We start from the raw sequence: 22,723 nt of genomic DNA on the forward strand, positions 1-22,723 counted from the left end.
TTTTTTTTTTTTTTTTTGTTGCATTTGTCTCCTCCCCAACATAGCCAATGATGTAATTCCTACCCACATCTCAGTCTATATAATTCTCCCAGTTGAACTTGTCCTTATTTGACTGGAGAGCTTTCAACAAGGTAACGTACCGTTGTTATTCTCACAATTTGATATTTTTACCCAAAACATGACAGTGAAACTATCGGATATGGGGTACAGATACCTGTTATTGTGGATTTGACTGATAGATTAATTATTTAAAATGAATTAAATGAGCTATATTGGTTTATTTCTGGGTCAACCATGATGACTTCAAATTCAATTCAAATGTCACATTTTATGTGTGCCTCTAATTTGAAAGTTCGGTAGAATAATATGGAAACAAAATAAGTCAATAAGGGAAGACAGAACTATTATTAAAATGATACATTGAAGTGATTTTATTTTTAGGCAACATTGGAGATTATTCCAGAGAACCAGATCAGCAAGTGTGACATGTAAAATGACAATTTATCCACAAAGGCTTTGTGGATCATTAAGTGGCAGTGTTTATAATTCACCAACAGGGAAGGCCATTTAGCCCCTTATACACAATACAGCGGTGACTGTTAATTATTGCCAGTGAAGTTTGAATGTATATTCTCATCCAGCCAGATGATAATATATTTTTATATATTATTGTGCTCTAGATCTGCAGAAGAACATACATTTTGTTTTATTTCATTTTTATTTTGTTAATTCAAATAATTTTGTTCAGTTCCTTTTTTCTAAGCTAAACCATCACTATTGCAGTGTACGTCAGTGTATACATTAGAAGGTTAACTCATCACTCTTCATGGCAAATCATTCAATACTGATTCTGATCATCTTCATCTCAGTAGTTAGTTCAGTTTGTTGCTGGTTCAGACCGTTAAATTCAGATCAGGACATAATTAGACATACACATTAACTGCTTATATTGAAATAGCATAGTAGCTACTGATTCAATGTCAAAAACAGTATTCAGCCTGTGTAAAATTTTGGACTTCTCATTCACACGGATGGTAAACAGGACAGGGCCCAAAATGGATCCCTGCAGCACACCCTTGGTAAAAGGTAGGGATTCAAATTTGGCCTTGTCTACCTTCACAATAGCAATCTTAGACTTGAATTTTCACCGCAGGCTGATTATTATGTTGAACATTAAGCTGAGACACTTGTTGAGTTCAGATACATTTTTAGTAAACCACTCGAAGTATCCATTTGGACTGTCAACAGAAGAACAGCATCTTCATAGGCTACACACACATTCACACACATTCACACACATTTCATCATTATGGACTGTTATTGACATCTACATAGATAATAGGAAAAAGGGAAGAAAGCTCATACGGTTTCTTCGTGTTCCTATTGCAGGTCTCAAGACAATGATGGAGATGAATGCTACGCCTCCCTATTACATCAATACAACGGATGGCGTTGAATATGTTGACAATTTTGCTAAACTCAGACAGTCTCTCAAGATCATATCTCTCATAATTTACAGCCTGGCCTTTGTTCTTGGTGTACTCGGGAATGGAGTGGTTATCTGGGTGACCGGGTTCAAGATGAAGAAAACAGTTAACACAGTTTGGTTCCTCAACCTTGCTGTGGCTGACCTCCTCTTCACAGCATTTCTGCCACTGAGTGTGACGTACACAGCTCTGGATTTTCACTGGCCTTTCGGCAACTTTATGTGCAAACTGAACAGCACATTAGTCTATTTGAACATGTTTGCCAGTGTCTACATTCTGGTGGTGATCAGTGTAGACAGATGTGTGTCTGTGGTGTGGCCCATCTGGGCCCAGAACCACCGAAATGTACGCAAGGCATCCTGGGTGAGTCTTGGTGTTTGGGTACTGGCTCTGATTCTCTGCACTCCATATTTTGTCTTTAGAGACACTGCTCAATCGTATGACATCATTCTCTGCTTCAACAATTTTGCTCTTTCTGATGACTATGAAACACCGTCAGTCATTCTGCTGCGACAGTTTCGTAATCAGGCCATGACCATCACCCGCTTCCTCCTGGGATTTGTTGTACCCTTTACTGTCATCGTTTCCTGTTATGCTGTAATAATCTATCGTCTCAAAAGAAACCGCACCCTGGCCAGCCAGTCAAGTCGCCCCTTCAAGATCATCGCTGCTGTTATCACAACTTTCTTCCTGTGCTGGGCTCCTTTCCACATCATAGCTTTAATTGAGTTTGCAAGTCACACGGCTACTGAACCAAGTCTAACATTACGCTATGTCATCACTATTGGAGTCCCCATAGCAACCAGCCTGGCTTTTATCAACAGTTGTCTGAACCCATTGCTGTATGTGTTCATGGGACAAGATTTCAAGGATAAAATCCGCAAATCCATCCTTACTGTACTGGAGACTGTCTTCCAGGAAGACTCCTCCTCACAGTCACACTGATACAATCATTGGGCACCAGTTAGAAAAAAGTCAGTTCATACTACTGAGGTATAAGATCATCCATGACATGAATTGAAACTGCATATAGCAAATAATCTTGACACAAATGCTAATGTATATATCAAATTACTTTTTTTGCTTTGGTTGTATGTATTGGTTTGGCTGAAGTGATCGTAAAATGCCATTTCCTGAACAAAGAACACAGCAGCATCAGTTTTTTCAAACTAGGTTTCACATTTGTTTATGAAATAAAGCACATTAACAATAGAAGTCCTGTTTTTTTAAGCCATAATTGTCACAAACATGAATAATTGTTTTAAAATAGGATGCTGATAGGAAGAAACATCATGTAGATAACCTAAACTTGCACAATTTTATGCAGCTGTCTATATCAACAATCTAAAAATACCATTCTGCTGGTTTGATAAACATTTATAGTTTTGATTTGCTGTAAGTAAAGGCTAATACAGTCTAATGAGTAAACTTAGAAGCTACTATGAGCTTACAGATTTATTTTGTAATGTAGCAGCTGTGGTTTACCAGACTCAGTTGTCCTTCATTCCTTAACCATCCGACAGCAGAGAACCACAGAAGAATTGAATGACACGTTTATTGTCTATATAAGACTGTGATGCATGTAACATATTGTAATTAAACTGTCTATAAAATCTTTATTCTTTACTGATTTTATTTTTATTGTAGATGATGATCATATTATTGTTTTTAGTTCTATCATTATTTTCCTTTATTAAAATATTTTTTGTTGTATCTAATCATTATTGTATTTAGTTTCTTTATAATGTTGACGGACCAGCAGAGGAAACTGTAGGACAGGTCAAAAGGGGTTCTCCATGCAGCATGAAGTAATGTTCTGCAGAATGAAGTGTTTCTCAAACAAAGAACAGGAAACCTTTTAGGGAAATACAGATGACGTAACTGTTGTACAATGTGGGCTACTAAAGGTTGAAAATCAGTGACTAGAAATGTGCTTCAGATGTGATACCGAAGTTGGTTCCTTTTTGCATTGCACCTGGCTGTGTATGAAAGTTAGGCCTTTCTGGCATGATATTTGCTCCACCTTAACCAGGATCACAGGAGTTAATGTTCCAGTGGACCCTGAACTTTGTTTAACAACGCAAAACTCAAATTCATTAAAGTCGCTCTATGTGTGACTAAGAAGTGCATTGCAGCATTATGGAAATAGACCATATCAGTACATCTCTTACACCAAGTATAGTGTTGTCCTTTTGTATTGACCTTGCACACTGAGGATAAATGAATAAACAGGATAATTTAACAGACATAATGTTGTCATGAGGGAGGGGCTTGGAGGCTTCCCTTTTTATTTGGTGTGAGATTTGTCACGTACACTTATGTTATAATACAACATTTAAGCAATGAGGAACAATCAGGCTACATTCATGATTTTATTGAAAATCATTAGTAAGTTTCAGGGCGTTAGCTATAGTAACTCACGGTGTCAGAGGAGAGGTAGACTGCTCTCACTAGCAGTTGTTTATTGCTTATGCCAGCGACCCTGCTCATTTCATTTGCCTGATAATAAAGTACTACCAATAGAGTTCCGGAAAAAAAAATTGCTTGCTCAAACCAACCTCAACTAAAGTACACTTAAAAAGGTGTTTCTAAATTTCAGAGGAAATTTGATTCTGCAAAATCGGGTGTTGATAAGAAGTAACATGGTGTAGATAACCTAGATGGGCAACTGTGCCACCCATTGCCTAATGGCATCTAACAACCAATGTGCTAGCTGCTGAGTCATTAGAAGAGTACTGTCGACATGTGGTCTATGTCAGACAAAGATTGCCTAAAGTAGTTGTATGCAGTTAATGTAACAGCTGAGTGCATAGACAGGAAGAGAAGGGAGAGAAAGCTTGCAGGTGGACAGCCCTGGACCTGACAGTGAATGCAATGACGTGGTAACAGGCTGCAATCCCCTGCCCTCATAACTGAGAAGAGGGCTGACTGTAGCACAGCCTTGGTGGACAAATAGCCATGCTCACCTGCTCCAGGGGCTCAAAAATGGGCCAGAGAGACCAACCAACCAGTTCAATTAAACAGAGATAGAAATAAATTTAGATCTGTTTGACTGTATTTGATCTGTACTGCCACAACGCTAATCATACAAGTAAAATATTAGACCATGTCACCACTATCAGAGTCCCCATAGCAACCAGTCTGGCCTTTCTCAACAGTTGTTTAAACCCACTGCTATATACGTATGTTCATGGGACAAGATCTCAAGGATAAAATCCACAAATCCATCCTCACTGTGGTGGAGACTGCTTTCCAGGAGGAAGTTTGTCGCTGTCCTATTGACAAAAGTCGAGTAACACCCTTCAGAGAGATGACAATTCTTAATACTGCTTATAATGCTGTCCATGATTGAAGAGTACTGAGACTGTGCACATAATTTTCACAAATGTAAAATAACTTAAAATAACTTAGATCTATGCAGTCCTGGAGTTTTAGACTGTGGGGATATGTAACCAATATAGGAATCCAGTGGTAATTTCAAAATAGGTAAAACACCAGTTTATGGTTCACTCTCGCAAAACAAGTAAGAAATAAAACAAATTTAACTTTTGTCCTCATTTGTCCTTTTTTTTATTGTAGATTTTTAATTTTTTTTATTTTTTATCAAAGACTTCATTTCACTCACTTCACTCACTTTATTCCTGGACCAGCAGAGGGAACTGTTTTACTTCTCAGTCATTTGGGTTCATGTGTAAATATTTTTCATATGACTATCAGTAGCTTTTACATCATTGTGTATTATTATGATTATTTAGGCAGCATTTATAATACATTTTGCATTCATACATTTTATTAGTACACTAGTTTAGATGTAAATGTGAATTTATTATTTCCTTCGTCCTTCCTGTGTCCTTTTGCATTATTCCATTATTTTAATGGTGAATGCAAGGTTTCTTTTTTCATAATCTTCTGTCATTTATTTTAATCACTTATGAAATTGTTCAATTAAATCTTATAATAAAGACATATTTGTGGAAAAACTCTATAGCCAACTAGAACTGTCAGTGGGAACGTTTCATCAAAGGCCAAACTGCAGATTAAAGCAATATATACTGTAGATTAATATCCAGTAATCAGCCTATGAAAAATGTTCACATTTCAAGAAAGCTTTGCATTAAAATAGATTTACAGGAAAAAACGTGCATTTACACTTACTTGTGTAAATATTTGCATCAGACTGGCAGTTGATTAATAAAAGATAGACTTCTAATTTCTATACTCTATACAGATACTCTTATGCTTTTAGAGCAGCTGAACACATCTGAAATTAAATTTTAACTTCATCAATCAATCCAGCTAACTTTGTTAACCGATGATCTATTGCGTGTGAAATAATCATATCAATAGTGACTTGATTAGTCTATTTGGTAATGGTGAGAGACAGAAATGTATATCCTATACATTAATTCATGTATTACATCACCATGGGGGGTTATTGTGTGAAGTACTATGTGTTACATTTTATTTGTATGAAAAGTCCTATACTAATAAGTGTAACATGATTTGTATCCTTATTATAAAGTGTAATTGTGCTACTAGTTACTTGGTTGGCTGACTAATTAGTTGGTTAAAATCTAATTAATTATGCGGTGTTTTACTGATAGGTAGGGTTTTTTTTGTATTTGGAGGGAAAACGTCATAGCTCGTGCGTCATGATGTCATGGCCGTGACTGTTTTAAGAGACGTCGGTGTGGACGGAGGGACGCCCCCGGCCTGCTGCAGATAGCAATTATCTACCACACAGCGACTCTAACGGGACGCTGCACGTTTCATACACCGAGTTCCTGGATTTTCCGGATCGTGTGGTAAGTGATGTCTAAATGCAAAAGTCTGTGCTTAACTCGCTGACTCCTAAATGTCTGCTTATAGTGTTTTCTCGTTGCTAAGCAGCGCTAGCTAGCAGCAGCTAACGTTAGCCAGCGTCTGACCACAGCACGCTGACCTCAGCCTCGCATCAAGTTGAAACATTTTGCGGGCTGCTCTTGACTGTATTCCTGTCTGTCTGTTTTTAATGTGCGTCTTTCGAGCAGCCTTCACCAAACTCTCTAGTGGTTACAGTAGCTGTAGGCTGCTGCTAGCATTAACGAGCTACATAGGTGTCTCTTAAGGAAAGGTTCAGTCGCCCCCTGGCTGCACAGCTCGCCGCCTCTCCTTTGTAAACACGCCGGTGGTTTCGTGTTTTAATCGTGCAATGCTGAAAATATATATCACTGTGGACAGAGTGGTCATAGATAACAACTCAGAGCTTTGTATTTTGAATATAACTACAGGACATATGAGATATTTTCACCTGCAGCTTTGTTAATATTTAGATTCCCCCCCCAAATAATATGCTGATTGTTAGTTATTTAAAAGTTGCTTTGATTCTTGTTGCAGCAACATGTTATTGTAATATATTGTGATATATATTTTTTCCCCTGTCAGACTACAGTTTAGTGTATACCTTGACTACTGATATTAAAAAAACAACAATATATGCTGCATCAAAGCTATTACTTTGGTAAGAAACATCGATACCTATTGTGTCTAGTGCCCTCTTGTGTTTTGTATGGTCTGTGGAGAAAAGCATCAGGTTGGATCTGTTGTAGTCTGCTGAGGTTGGAGGTAGTTTACCTGCAAAATATTATTAAAACAGGAATGAAATGAAACTAAACTAGATCAGCCCTCATCTGATCCCACAGACTGGTTTGGGACCCTAATTCTCATTCGACCTGTTGTAGCCTTTTCAAGACTTCAGGCTGTGTTGTTCGTGGGAGTGTGACTGTTTTTCCTTTCTTTTTTTTTTTTTAAAGGAAGGAAGTGGAAGTAGATTCATTTCCTTTACACATACTTCTACAAGTGTTGGAAAGAGTACTGGGGGGGAAAAAAATCTGTACTTAAGTAGAAGTACTGTTACATTACTCAAGAACAATTACTGATGTTACAAAAAATACTTGAGTAAAATTGCAAAGTATTCTTCTTAAAAACTAGTCAGTATTAGTTACTTTTTAACTGATGTTTAATGCATCATCAATAGTAGGTAGTCAGTTGAAAGGAGAGATCCATGTAGAAAATATCTATTTTGAACAAAGTATGTTTATCTGATAAATGATAGAAGGTATGCACGGATCACATTGAGTTTGTCTGTTCAGAGAACACATGTAATCAGTGTAGTATTTATAGTATTGCACTGCAAACAGGCAGCCAGTCCAGGGTCTAATCTGTCTAAATTTGGTTTCTGTTTCTCCAACCCAGCTGTTCTGGTCCTGTTGTCTGCAGTGTGTCTCTTTCTAGATTCATTTGCAGCATGGCGAGCTGGCTCTGTCTTAATAACTCAGTTGGTTAATACTGGCACTGAAAGGAAGCAGGCAGATTTTAAATTGTGGGCCTGCTCAGTAGCGAATTACGATTTTCAAAAGTAGCTTACAAAGTCGTAAAAGTAGATTACGTGGTGTAATGCATATTTAAGTGAAAGTACAATTGCAGGCTTTAATCTTAACACTTCTAATTTGCATTGTTTGCAATGTTGAGATTGTGTTTTTTTCCAGGTGCAATAAAATGAGTGCAGCAACATCAGTTCATAAACATTTTTATGTTTGTTGATCATTGTTGTTTTGTCACCTGACGCTACATTGTGATCTTTAAAAAAGGTATTTTTCTCATTGTGTTGAGAATTGTGTGTTGTATCTTGTTTTATATAAGAATTTGGCTCTAGCGACAGCTGCAGCTCTTGGAAATAACATAGGAAAATGGCCACTGTCAGTAAAATCGTGTGTTTATATACCATCCAAGTAAGGCTGTAAAGTCCAAGTCTGGTCGACTTACTGGTCGTTATGTTCAGGGTCGACCAAAATTCTGATTGGTCGATTTTATTTTATTTATTTATTTTTTATTTTTTTGCTGCTGCGATCATTTCATCAGACGGAAAGTACCAAGTGCTAATGGGGTGTTTTCAGAGCACCCCTAGGTAACAGCCTGTCTTCAGACAACACCCCCCTTGTTTTCACTATTTTGGATTAGCCCAACCCACTAGAGACTGGTAGATTAAAGAAGGTTCATGTCACCCCCCTTATCTAGGAGACCGACATTTATCTTCCAAAATGAAGCTATCCAGCCGTGTTTAATCTCCAAAAAGCTGCAGTGAATTAATCATATGACTGAAGTTTTGACTGTAGATCACCTCAGCAGACGGACCGGATCGGTCTGGACTTCTCCGTCCACGTCAGAGGAATAAATCAAATGTGAAACAAGCGTTATTTTGGTAAACTGGCGACACAGCGGGGAACTAAACGGGAGTTTTATTTTTGTGAAAATGAGCAGAAGTGCATTACTCACTACGGCTGGCTTGGGTAGTGCTGAATTAATCGGAACAAAACATTAAACGGCTGTTATATTATGTAAGCCAGCTTCTATGATCTTTGCAAGTCAGCTGGTTAGCTGATGGCTAAAATTAATGCACAGTGTTATTTTTTTAATTCAGGAATGTTCTGTAGGATCTGCCGGACTCACAAAAAATCTTAAATAGAAATAAAAATTTCTGCCTGACGACTCTTGCCCCCCGCCCCGTGGATAGACCACCGCCCCGCCAACAAAAAACCTTGAAACGCTGGAAAACACTGTTAAACATATTTCAATAGCCTATTTTAGTCTAAAAAATGTTTATTCGTTTTATAACTGCAGGCGTACCCGCCCGCAACAGCAGCATCCCTCAGATACACCCAGACCATGCTGGATGTTAAGCCTCCTCTATCATCCAAATGCAAACATGATATCACAGAGGGAATTGTGAATTGTATTGCTCATAATATGAGCATATAAAAAAAGGTATATACAAGATCATTAACATTAAACAAATAAAGTGCAACAAATGCAAAAGTAAATGTCCGTGTATATGTCAGCTGAGGGAGGCATTATAGAGATTGATGACCGCAGCCAGGAATGATTTCCTGTGTCGCTCTGTGGTGCATTTCAGAGAGAGGAGTCTGCTGCTGAAGGAGCTCCTCTGCAAAGCCAGTGTGTCATAGAAAGGGTGAGAGTCATTGTCCAATATGGAATGAAGCTTGGACAGCATCCTCCTCTCTGCCACGGTCGTCAGTGTCCAGCTCTGCTGACCAGTGTCTGCGATCTTCAGCCCACTGCCCCAGCATGTGACAGCAAAGAAGATCGCACTGGCCACAACAGACTCATAAAACATCCTCAGCATTTTCTGGCAGATGTTAAAGGACCTCAGCCTCCTTAGGAAAAAGAGTTGGCTTTGGCCCTTTTTGTAGACAGCCTCAGTGTTTCTAGTCCAGTCCAATTTTTTTTTTATTCAAGTACACCCCCAGGTACTTATAGTCCTCAACACTATCCACAGTGACCCCCTGGATGGAAATAGGGGTCACTGGTGTTTTCACCCTCCTCAGATCCACTATTAGTTCCTTCGTCTTTGTCACATTAAGCTGCAGATGGTTCAGCTCAGTCCAAGTGACAAAGTTGCCCACAACAGTCCTGTATTCACCATCATCACCCTTTTCAATACAACCAAGTATTGCTGAGTCATCAGCAAACTTCTGAAGGTGGCAGGATTCGGTGCAATAGTTGAAATCTGAGGTGAAAAGGGTGAAGAGGAAGGGAGAGAGAGTAGTTACCTGGTACACTGTACACTTCATTGAAATGATGAAATGAAGGTTCAGTCAGTTTTCACAAAATCAGACCGGTCTAAGCTCATACACTGGACCTGACAGGGAAAACTGGCACAATCCTACATCACTGATTGACGGGTGCAGCAGAAAATCAGAGCAAGCTATCCTCAAAGACAATAATATCACTGTCTGTCACAAAGTGATCGATCATTTATGACATCAAAAGGGCAGTTCATACAGGCTCTTGGTAGCCTCTCTGACTAATGCTTTTCTTACCTGGACACTCCAGAGGACAGCCTGTCGATGGATTGGTAGTTTTCTTTTATTCTTCCTTGATAAACCACGAAATTAAATAACATTGCATAGCATTTTGTAAAATGAGTTCCAAATGTGTCTTTCAGTAGCACATTGCATTTAATTGTGATGATTGACCCATTTAGACTGATGGCAGAGTTGGGGTCACTGTGTGGTCTGATTGTGTCATGAGAGACTTGCATGTGTTGGTGCATGGTAATGCAGACTGCTTCTTTCACTGTTAATATCGTTTTGTGGAGAGTGCACACAGTGTGAAAAATTTGACAGTTTTAAAGCAGGATAACTCCCCATTTTAGCTTGCCCCGTTTTAGGTCCAGTGGACAGAATTATGCAGGAAGAGGTGGAGGGTAATTCTCTTGAGCAATGTAAAACTGCAACCATTCAAGACATAGTGGCACAGCTTGAATGATTTCCTAAAGGACACAAGGGCAAAGTTGAAGAAGTTGATTACCTTGACATGTTTGAGTTGCGCTTTGGAAACTGCAGTAAGAGCCTGCAGTGTGGCCTGCAGCTTCTTATCTAACAAGCTCATGAATTTTCCTCAACCCAAGAGCAGGGACTGTGATGCCCGTTACACAGATTCACTGTTGTCTTAATGCATTGCAAAGTCTGTTCAGAAGCTCTGATTTTGTGACAGCAGTCTGAAAGTAGTGTCCAATTTCTACTGCAATTGTTTAGATGCACAATTGTGGGTAGAGCTCCATGTACTCCCCAGATATCTTCTACATAACTTTCCACTGCCCAGTTCCCTGCTACATTGCTTAGATCACCTTTGTTTCTGTGCACAAACAGAACTGCTATAGGCTATCAGAGATAAGATGGGGTAGGGAGTAGGATCTAAAACTTTTGAAGAACAGCCTGGGCCAGTGTGCATCAGTAGCTTGACTGGCATTGCAAAACCCTGCTCAGTTAAACTTGTTCCGTAGATCAACTTTCCCCTTTACACATTTTTTTTTAATTTATAGGCAATTGTCAAATAACAACAACGTCTCTTAGCTGCTTACAAATTTGATGAACCTTTTTATAAAATTACCCAGTTTTATCCACCTTGCTCACATCCTCTATCCACCACCCAACTAAACTCTTAAATCCAGAACAATTGAAATGCTCGCTTGTGCCTCAGCTCGGAAACTTTGTCTTTATTTCCTGTAATTTTCTCTCTCGAGTGCCCGATCAAGTACTCTGCAGGTGCAACTTTTAACAATGATGAGAAGGAAGCAAAATTGTGTACTACTTAGCTACTTCCCTCATTTATTGCAGGAAAAAAACTGTGTTTAATTCTTTTTCACAAATTGCTAGAGTCAGTTGGGAAATTGAGTCTAGATTTACTAGGCCAATATAGCATAGGTGCCCAAACTGTTCCACAAAGGGCTGGTGTGGCTGCAGGTTTTCCTTCCAACCAACCAAGAGCACACAGTTTGACCAATCAACTCTCTGAAGACTGAGATCAGTTGATTAAATGAGTCAAGTCTGGTGTGCTGCTGTTTGGTTGGAAAGAAAACCTGCAGCCACACTGGCCCTTTGTGGAACAGTTTGGGCACCCCTGGCATAGGTACTATAATCCAAAACATGGAGGGCTGGAATTTGACCAATGAATAACTATTACAATGAGTGCGGAAACACTGAAGTAAGCAACCTCTCAAAAGTTCGTCTGTGAAGGACAACATTTTTGTGCTCTAAGTAGTCATCACTGAATAGATGGTCAAGAGACATTCACTGGTGTACTGGGATTGAAAGAGAAATAGCATATTGCTCACAGTAGAACACAAAGCTTGCACACTTAAGACTTAAAAAGAAAAATACTATGCTGTCAATATTATTCAACAAACCTGAGCTTCAGTGGTTGTATAATTCTTTGTTTTATCCCCCTCCCCCCAGGTGCTGATGCAACATGGAAATCCTTAGCAGAAGGGTGAACAACCAGCTCGCAAGGACGTCTTTTTAGGACCATGTCTGTTGAGAGAGTGGACTGTTTCCCCCATGGAAACCAGCTTTGAGGGTGTCTGGGAAGTTTATAATCAGACTTGCAAATCAAAAAGTGATGCCATCAGCACATGGACAAAATAACTTCATCATGGAAAAGCAGAAATCAGTTGCTTCAACACAGCTGGGTGGAGAATCAAGTACATTTATCTGCACTGAGTGTGGTGATGGGTTCAGCCAGTACTCTAATGTGTTGGCCCACATGGCTATTCATGGACCTTTGGAGTCATTCTCCTTTGATGGCTCATCAAATGGATTTGAAGTCCCCCGAGAATATGTGCTACAAGAAAATGGCACACTGACAGTTGTGAATGGCTTGGGGCAATCACATTCATCTGTAAAACCAGTTTCTCCTGGAATCCTGCCATCACATTACCCATCCACTATCAAACCAGTTTCTCCAATTCTAAGACCACAGTCGTCTCCTTATAAAGATGTGTTCAGGCCAAGGCCCTCAGACTTGAACTCAGACAAGTCCCGTCAGGGCCATTACCGTTGTGAAATATGTAGCAGATCTTTTAACAGCCTTCAGAGTTTACATCGTCACCAACAGTATAGAAACACAGAGCGGGGTTACAAGTGTACTTTGTGTTGTAAGATCTTTGAAGGTAGACAGGACCTTAAGAAACACCTCCAAGACCATGCAAATGAAAGCTTTCACTGCTGTGGTCATTGTGGTAAGCGATTCCTTAAAGTGGATGCACTGAATGCCCATCAAAAAGAAAACCACCTTTTGCCTAAAACTACAGCATTGGGTAAATCTGAGAACAAACAGGAAAAAAAGTTGGAGAAAACATATCCCTGTAGGAAATGCAAGTTAAATTTTTTCTGGATGTCAGATTTTCAGGCACATTCACTTTACCATTGCAAGGGAAAAGAGCCTGATGTTACTTTTGCCCCCGAAATTGAAATTGAAGTGAACTCTAAGAATATAGAGGACACACGACTTGAAAACTGCTATAGCAATGGCACATCTATTGATGTGAAAAATGGGGATAGTGAAGTCTTTAGGGATACTAGTGGTGAGATTGAAACTGATCACTCTTTTACACCATACAGATGTGGTTTATGTGGGGATCGTTTCCAAAAGTTAGCAGCTTTGATGAAGCATCACCTCACACATCAGACTCAGGAGGAAATAGATAAGCTGAATGAGGAATCGGAGCGAATTTTTAAGCGAAGAATGCAGCCTAAAGGCAGGCGTAGAAGAGGGGGTAATCCAAATGGCAAATTGCATCCTTGCAAACACTGTCACCGTGTCTTTAATCATTCCAGTAGTTTGTCTCGACACATGAGGTACCATAAGGGTACTATGCACACATGTGTATTTTGTGGTAGACATTTTCCACAACGCTGTGATTTGAGAAGGCATATAGCCATGTACCACAAAGCTGAATTAGAAAAGAAACCAGGTTTGAAACACTTGTACACAGCTCCACAAAATGGGCCAACCCCCAATTCTCTTAATGGTGAGAAAAACACACTTTCTCCTGGTGAGAAAAATGCATTATCTCCTGACGAAAAAATCTCTGACAATGAACTAACATCATCACCAGAGGAGAATACAAAGGGGAAACAATCTGGAAAAGCAGGCAGAGTTAACTACAAGTGTCAGGAATGTGGAAAAAGATTTGGGCTGCTATGTGTGTACCAACGACACTTGCGCTATCACAAAAAAGAACCTAGTAAGTGCCACAGGTGCCCAGCTCAATTCAAGAATTCTTCATCTCTTGAGCTTCACCTTAGAAATCACCCAAACACTGGAGAAGCAGGTGATGTTGGACAAACGTGTCATGGTACTGTTTCCAGTGGAGATACTGCCCTAGAAAAGGCTAATGCAGAGGACATAGAGGATGATTATATGGACCATACTCGAAATAATAAAAGAAATTCTTCAGAGGTTCTTTATGAATGCACTGAGTGCACTGAGACATTCTCATGCTTGGAAACATTTCTTCAGCACCAGACTTCTCATGGCTCAGAAAACAACGGGTAACTATCATGTCAGACCCATTTATTATTGCTATTGCCAACAATCAAGCTCTCAGAAATTGAGTGTTTTTGACTCTTTTGGATGAAAATATTTGATGGTATTGTGAATTGATGTAAAGTTTGTAACTACTTTTTATACAATTTTCTTTGGCATGGGGAAGAAACATTTTGTTTCTATAATGTTTAGTGGTGAAATTCAGAAACCTGTTGGAACTAGGAGGTAAGGTTTGGTGGAGAGCGTACCAAATTACTATTGGAATAAATGACCATGAAATGAGACAACTTCAACATAGGTCTGACAGGCATAAAACTCAAGTTTAGTATTTAGTATTCTCAAACAGGCTACAGTTAACTTAATGTCCAACAAATTGTTGACTAGCTAGCATAGCATTTTTTTGTGGCTTCCCATGTTGTCTTGCCAATCATATTGCTGAATTTTTCATTGTTTTACTTGCAAATAAGTGATATGGACATTTTCTTTAATATGTGGTCTGTATATATCTTCTTTGTTGAAATTATAGCATTGTCACTGAGTAGCTTTTTAATTGTGCCATTAAAATTGTACAGAGAAACTTTGTGCTATCAGTTTGGCTTTGACTTCATTTTTGCTGCTATTTTGCAGTTAAAAAAACAAAACATCCCCTATATTTGTGTTCCTTTTTACATAGTAGTTTAAATGTTTTTCACAATTTTATGGACATTAGTACAGCAAGTTAATGGTAACTTTCCTGTGAGGAATGCTTGCCTTAAGTGGATTAAACGAGGACTTTTTGTGGATGAAGGCTACTCTGTTTCAAGGATACATGGCAAATTATAACCTGTGATTTTTTTTTGTTTGTTTGTTTCTTTACACTTGATTCTTGCAGTTTTTAAAGAAACCATATGTGCAGTTGGTTCCTGCAGACTCTTGAAAATGTCTCTCTTTGGCAGCTTCTAGTGGTAGTATTGTTGGTGGGTCTGTCATAATTACAGCAGCCGAACTCAACAGTGGCTTGAGAGCTGTATTGCGAATTTTCCAGATGCCATAGTTTCTTCTACTTGCTTAGAAGGAGGGGAGTGAGATGAGGGGTATTCACTTGATTGCAATCTGCAACTTAACCACTAGATGTCACTAAATCCGACACAGTCCCTTTTTAAATTCTCAGCTTGTGATACTAGAGTTGAAGTCGTGATGACTAGATAAACTTTGAACATAGCTTATCTCTGGGGAATTTCACCATCTACACAACCAGGCATCAATTTAATAACTTAACCTGTTCGTGGTTTCTAGATGAAAAGTCATGGGGTGACCAGAAATATTGGTGAACATCCTGTGGCAACAATGATCATACCAAACTTCATGGCAATTTGGCCTTATTCAAAAATTAATTTACTCCCTTACAGAGTGATGTTAGTGGTGCTTTCAATATTCTTTGAACCTACATCCTGGTACTTTGTGTAAATGTGCAAAGCAGTTGACTTAGTGGCTGTGTACTGCAAACAAGAATGTGCTAGGATTTATTACATTTACATTTATTTTTTCAAATGGTTGTGCTTGGGTAGATGTTTGTCCTGCTCATTAAGTCCTAAAATCCCAGCACAGCGTGGAGCATCTGCTCCCAGGGCCACCTTAGCCAATGAATCAATCACAGTGGATGGCAGTAGACAAGGTTGCACTACCATTTGGTTCAGAAGTAGTTTATCCAACTTGACTGACAGCTCTTTACCAAAGCAGAGAGCAATGGAGCACACAACAAACTTGAGTCCTGCTGCTGTCTGTTTTTGTCACCTTTCTCTGCTTCCATGATAATTTTGTGGAAATTCTGAGACTCTGTTTTACAGCCTGCCAAGCTATTGCTTCTGCTTTTCTCTGTGTACAGTGACTCAGCTTAAAAAAAACCCAAAAAACAAGGCCATTGATTCGACTGACAAAATGCGAGTCGACTTCTCAACTGATGACTATCAGTCTTGCCACTGTAACAACTTGATTCCGTATTCAATTGAATGTCCGCAACAAAGATCTCTCTTTCCTTTCTGACTGAAAAGCTGACATTACAAAACCGGCTTAATAAACATACCAATTCCACTAGGACAGAATAGGTATAGATGTGTTTACATCACAAGCATTTAGAGATATCAATAAATCACATCATAAATCACAAATCCTTTCTGTGGCACAGCTATCTGATACCACAGAGATCTCTCTTTACTGATCACATGCATTAGAATTGCTTTCTGTGTCTTTATGCTTCCTCTTTATTGTGCTTACTAGCTATTGGTTCCCACAGGATGTTTTGCTCCAGTGTGTAAGCAAGTATGGTTTTATTCAGGTTTAGTGACATTTCAATGCTTGGTCCCACCCACTTGGATATCAGTGCTATTATCTGCCAGGCGTAGGTAGTTGTTCTACTGCACAGCACATCTGACAGCTTTCATCACACTTTAAAAGGATTTCTGATGTAAACTCTACATCTGGTAGACAGAAAAATAGGCATGAACCCCTTCCTTGCATAGCGAGAAATGCTATTCTGAATGAGTTTGTAATTAAGAAATTCAACTCTTTGCTCAATTACTAACTTATTCTTCTCAACAAGTCAAGAGAAACTCACTAATCTTTAGGGCTTCTTTATATGACATCACTCAAGAAGTGGATGCTTGAATCCCTTATCATGGTCCTGTGTACTGCCACTGATTCCAATTTGCTTTTTATATCTTTGGGCTTCGTCATCTGCTCTGTTAATAATCATGTAGTTTTGCCTATCAGCTCTTTGACAGGGTAGTCAACAATGGCCAACTGGCTAACTGAGTGCATATAGATTCTATGATTGGTTGGCAATGCTATGTATTGCTGATGAGGTGAGATCAAGACCCAACTATTATTGGGAGGTAATCTGTATTTGACCTCTGAGGATGAAGATCTTGAACAGAAATGTCACACACATAATCCTGTCATCAATTAGAGCTTGTTCGGAGGACCAGACCAGAATTAAATTAAGAATTAAATGACTAGAAAGTTACAGGTAAGTGACTGTATCTTTTCTTGTTCTGCTCAGAAGAATAAATTAGTAGGTCTCCAAGCAAGATGTGCAATTTCCAAAAGGTTGTTGTATTCTGTGTCTTCAAGTTACAACATGCTTTGAACTTTCAGGATAGGTCAGGCCCCCTTAAGTATGACAGTAGCTTTCAGTAAACCTGCACCGTGGTCATGGAAAACACACACACACACACACATTGGCGGATTATTATGTGAGGGCACGATAGACACAGTTTGGGTCTATGAATTATCTAAAGATTGTGACACACCTCAAAACAGACGCAGATGTGCAGGAGGAGTTCTGTATGCTGCTGTGTCTGTACAAACAGACGTGATCACAGTCCGCATGGCCATAAATTTTGGGCTGCACACAAACTTCTAAAAGGCATCAAATTGTGAGTCTGAGTCCCACTTGGGTAGAGTTGTGTTATGTAGGTTACAAAACACTCCTCCCCAAGAGATAGGGTGTAAAAACATGGCGTCAGACGACACAATACATTTTGTTAAAGACGGTCACTGTATTAGGTAATCATAGAGTCCTAAATTCTTTGCAATGTTATGGCTGAGAGACATGACAGACTAGATGTTGCTCCCCATTCAATCATCTTGTGTCTTCCATGAGGCACATGATATCACTGGGAAGGAGGTGCTAGGCACCGACTTTCAGGTGCAACAATGTAGACAAGCAGTGGCTGTTTGTGTTAGTGGCTGTCTCATGTTCGAAAAAGCATTAAAAAAAAGAAAAGAAACGGCAATGGTGACCTTTCCTTAGTTTCACAGTTCCCCTTTGCAGCACTATTCTTTCATTTCACCATGTTTACAGTTTTGCATGAAAGAGCTTTCTGTGCTTATATTGGAACACTTTGTGGAATTCGTGAAATTCATTTTGGAGGTGGCGCCAAGACTCTCAAAGTCATCCCCAAACAGACGCAACACCCTACATCTGCCGGATCAGGCTATAACTGTGCCAGTATTGTGTAGTCTGGCCCCAGCATCACAGCTAGCAGTTCCTTCATGGCTATTTAACTCTGACTAGGGTAGGACCTGAGCAAGTTCTTTAGGTCCCTTGTAGCTTCCGCCATTATGTCTTGTGTATCACTGAGATCTAGGTTCAGCAATTTACCACTGATATTCAGCAATCTTGCCTTCCACACAAGGATCCCTCTGACCACGCCAATGACTACTGTAGTCTGGCATCTCTACATGTCATCAGCTTGGCCATGGGCATGTAAGGTCAATCACCTTTATGCTGTGTTCACAACTGTTCAACCTTTGTCTGCAAACTTCACACACAAAAAACATATTTCATTTGATATATATTTGCCTTGTTATAAGTCAAGCTGCAAAATTGCACTATGATCAAGGATACATAAACCAATTCAAATGACCTAGTCCAGGTCACTAACATTGGTTGACTGCTAACTACAGCAGGCGTAAACCATGTGCCTTCTCCAATGCGCTTGTTACTAATGGATGGTAAAAGTTCTCAATGACCCCTCTATACCCCTCTCAAAATGTTGATTCCGAAAGGTCAGCCTGACCGATTTTTAAAGGTTTTAGTGCTGCAACCAATACATGATCCCTCACCAGCTTCCCATCACTGAATGTTTGTTGCCAATGCAAGTCACTGCTGTAATGGCCTTGAGGATCACTTTGCACATTCTGCGTAAGCATGTTGCAGTGGTTACTACTTAAACTAGGAGGGGGGCCTCTTGGTCATGAAGCAACCTGATCCACATATGTCTGCATCGTGGTTTACATAGCATGTGACCCAAAACTAACCCAAGAACTAGCCAAGTAGACAAATAAATGAGGACCTCAACATTGTTACTGTGACCTAGGTAGTGACACCTGTGTACTACCACATGAATGTACATGCAAATTGAGTAGCCTGACAGATTAGGTAGCTTAGCATCAGTCACATGCATGAAAACAAATGTGGTGTGCACATTGAGGGATCCCCTTTATCTGGAACAACCAGTAGGGGTCCTCTTGGTCACCAAACTAATACGACATCTGCTAGGAATTGAACCTGCAGTTCTGCTGCTGTGGGCTCAACCCAAACACCCAACCAGTTTTTGGTTGCTGCCAGATTTTGGAAACTTGTCATGTGAGCTGAGCATTACCGAAGGTAATACTGCAAAAGCAAAAGGTTACAGAAAGAACAACAGCCTTCAGTGACTGAGGGGGCATGTAAGGGATAGTCATAGGATTTCTGACTCTGTCTAGTACATGGCTCTCTAAGAAGAAGAAGATATAATTTATTAATCCCACAATGGGGAAATTCTTTTTACACTCTATTTTATGTCCCATGCATTTCAACCCAGACACACACATGCAGTACAAGGGCTCATAGACATGCATTGTGGAGAGAGATAGTGGAGTGATGGGCGCCCCCCCTGAGAAACACCCAGCGAGCAGTTTTGGGGGGATCGGTGCCTTGCTCAAGGGCACCTCAGCAGTGCCCAATGAACTGGCACCCCTCCAGCTACCAGTCCACCTTCCATATTTTGGTCCACGCGGGACTTGAACCGGCCACCCTTCGGTTCCCAAGCCAAGTCCCAATGGACTGAGCTACTAACAGCAGATATCCTCTTTGGGCTCAATATGGCTAACAAGAATGTACTGGTCTGGGGACATTGGACTGAAGCACTAAATATAGGTCATAATTATGTAATGTACCTACAGCAGTATGACAGGCTGAAAGGTGACATTATACTATGAAGGGGATTTGAGTATCTACTCTTTCCCATGGATATATTTAGGAAACCTGTATACCATCTTCAAAGCCCCATTCATTCCTATTAAAGGTGCTGACTGGTCACATACACAGAAAAAGTCTTTGGGGCCTTGGAGCTATGCACTCGTGTCCCTCTCCCAGTGGGCTGGATGATAGTATTTCGGTTCAAACTTTTCCTGGCTTAGGCAGCAACATCGGATTGGGTCTCAGCACACATGAATGGCATAAAAAATGATAATAGATAATTATTTTTTCCACACGTTACAAATTTATGGGACTCAATGGATCATATTCTTATAATAAAAACAGTAACTGCAGCACAATTGTGACACTCATCTCTGAATGACTGTATAGGGAAAAGTCAAAAAAAGCACTAGGATTTAAACTTGTATCCTTGGAGCCACAGTCATACTGACAGCAGGCTAGAGCTACAGTGTGGGGGAAGTGTTTCTGCCATGGTTACAGGCAAGTTCAGTGAACAACTTTTAGAATGGAAGGTCAATGCTTAGTTTTGGCAGTAGTGAGTAAGTATGTGTAAGAAATAATAGTTCCCCCCAAAAAGGCACAAAATATTAAGTAAACCTTGGTGTTAAGGACACAGGAGAAATGTGTCAGTTTTTTAGGTGGAATAAGTTAATTGACTCTTTTTTTTTTTTTTACCAGTGTACCTTTTTTGCTCCTCTAGGTGGCAGGTTTAAAACTTCAGAGGTTTATAAAGCCTGACTTGGTCAGAAGCTCTTCTATATTCTTTGCAGCTTTGTCGTACACACCAACACATTCAGTGACCTAGGATATCAATTACTCTACCCAGCGTTCTCGATGGCCTGAGGTAAAAGCAAAGTGAACCTGATGGTGGGTGTGTAAAAGCACCAGTTAGATGATGTAAAGCCACACAATATCAAGGGTAATCAGAAGATCCTGGTCACCCATTGTGTGAAGATATAGGTTTTTAGTACTTTTTTTCCTTCTCTGGAACAATGTGTACCACTTTAACCCAAGGTTCCTAGTGGACCAGCACAGAAAAAAGTGGCCATTTTGTAGTAAGCCTTACCACAAAATGGCTGTGCGCAACTTATTAACCCTTTGAAAACCAACCACGTCTAGTCCAGAACCCCCCCAGAAACTTTGATCATACCCATGCACCATCAACAGAGTGGTACTGAACATGCACATGGGAGCACTGAAGCCCCTCTGAGGACTTCAATGAGCACCCCAGCTGCTGTCAGCACGTGTAGTACTGCCTGTCTGCCATAGCACGTAGGAGTGCAGGAGCAGCTGCAGCAGCAAGGAGACAACCGCGGTGCAGTCGCCCGGATGGAGTCGTGCTACCGCCCCGCCGGGCTCCGGCGGTAACAGCCATAGAACATGGAGGGGGCGGGCTCTGTCGGGTTCTCCGCACCTTGTCATTGGTTGTAATCAGAAGGTTGTGTAACATACGCACAATTTCGGGCACATTGTCTGAAAAATGCGCAAATAACATAATGGAGGCGGATCTGGATCTAGCGCTGTTACCCGGAGCACAATGGACTGTCTAGTCCACATCATGCAGGGGGATTAACACGGCGTCTTTTTAACGATTGAACGACCACCATCGTCTCAAACGTCTCCCGGTCCAGAAAGGTTGCTGTATTTCCCAGGACAGACGGAAGCCGTCCACAAGGAGGACAGCGACTTTCTCCGTATATTGGAAGAGAAACCCGAGATGTAATGTGTTTTGGTCGAAGTCCGCCGAGTGGTTATTAGCACACGGGCTGTGACGGCGATACGACACAAAGAGGATCTGGTGTTGAAGCAGACAACAGCAGCACGGAGCACTTACATGGTAAGGGATCCTGCTAAAGATCAGCTACAGAAAGCTATTAGCTGTTGGTCGTCGGTGCTAGCTTGCATCGTGCTAGTCACTAAGGTAACGTTAGCCTGCCAGCTAGCTTCACACAGCACAGCAACAAACATGCCTCTAGTTACTGACCGCTGCGGTGGATATTATATCTCTGTTGAGCTGATTGCATCTCCCCGTTTGCTTTTTAGCCTGCTGTCCTCCGTCCAGGCTGGCTAAAAGTAGAGCATCTTATAAAAACTCAAGACAAGAGCAACACACAGACTCCAGGTGGTTATACATCCTAGTTTCACATTTAAAAACAATATGAAATGATCCAAAAATGCGCATATCGGTGCCGTGAGAACAACACGTGTTTACAAGGTGACTGTACTACTGTAAGTCGTTTACAGTATGCACATGGTGCTGGCTTGTGGCAGTTTTAATTGGTTTAAAGGATGCACAGTAAGCTTGAAAACAAGTGAACAAAGTTTAAGCAGATTTCTCACATGATCTCAGTGACATTAATATAAACCTTGGTGTTAAGGACACAGGAGGAATGTGTCAGTTTTTTAGGTGGAATAAGTTAATTGACTCTTTTTTTTATTTTTATTTTTTTATTACCAGTGTACCTTTTTTGCTCCTCTAGGTGGCAGGTTTAAAACTTGAGAGGTTTATAAAGCCTGACTTGGTCAGAAGCGCTTCTATATTCTTTGCAGCTTTGTCGTACACACTAACACATTCAGTGACCTAGGATATCAATTACTCTACCCA

The 22,723-nt window shown here is 40.2% G+C and overlaps 3 protein-coding genes across 5 annotated transcripts in view; all 3 read left to right on the forward strand.

Moving 5' to 3' along the window:
* Positions 1-87: 87 nt before the first annotated feature.
* Positions 88-3,106, forward strand: LOC104932386 (chemokine-like receptor 1). Of its 2 annotated transcripts, none has more exons than XM_019276054.2 (2): positions 88-131; positions 1,390-3,106. In XM_019276054.2, the coding sequence occupies exon 2, from the start codon at positions 1,401-1,403 to the stop codon at positions 2,430-2,432; it is 1,032 nt and encodes a 343-aa protein (XP_019131599.2). In that variant the 5' UTR covers positions 88-131; positions 1,390-1,400; the 3' UTR covers positions 2,433-3,106. The 2 variants fall into 2 exon arrangements, with proteins under 2 accessions (XP_019131599.2, XP_019131598.2); XM_019276053.2 differs by lacking the exon at positions 88-131 and adding an exon at positions 163-1,086.
* A 3,021-nt stretch (positions 3,107-6,127) lies between these two features.
* si:dkeyp-84f3.5 (zinc finger protein 208) lies at positions 6,128-15,131 on the forward strand. Its single transcript, XM_019276074.2, has 2 exons — positions 6,128-6,292; positions 12,284-15,131. The coding sequence occupies exon 2, from the start codon at positions 12,447-12,449 to the stop codon at positions 14,382-14,384; it is 1,938 nt and encodes a 645-aa protein (XP_019131619.2). The 5' UTR covers positions 6,128-6,292; positions 12,284-12,446; the 3' UTR covers positions 14,385-15,131.
* A 6,133-nt stretch (positions 15,132-21,264) lies between these two features.
* Positions 21,265-22,723, forward strand: part of znf1035 (zinc finger protein 1035) — a 28,278-nt gene continuing 26,819 nt past the window's right edge. For both annotated transcript variants that reach the window (XM_019276072.2, XM_019276073.2), the window contains exon 1: positions 21,265-21,955. The gene's annotated coding sequence lies outside the window, so the exon portion shown is untranslated. The remainder of the gene's footprint in view (positions 21,956-22,723) is intronic.

The sequence above is a fragment of the Larimichthys crocea genome, chromosome XIII (genome assembly GCF_000972845.2).
Source record: "Larimichthys crocea isolate SSNF chromosome XIII, L_crocea_2.0, whole genome shotgun sequence".
Classification (NCBI taxonomy): Eukaryota; Metazoa; Chordata; class Actinopteri; family Sciaenidae; genus Larimichthys; species Larimichthys crocea.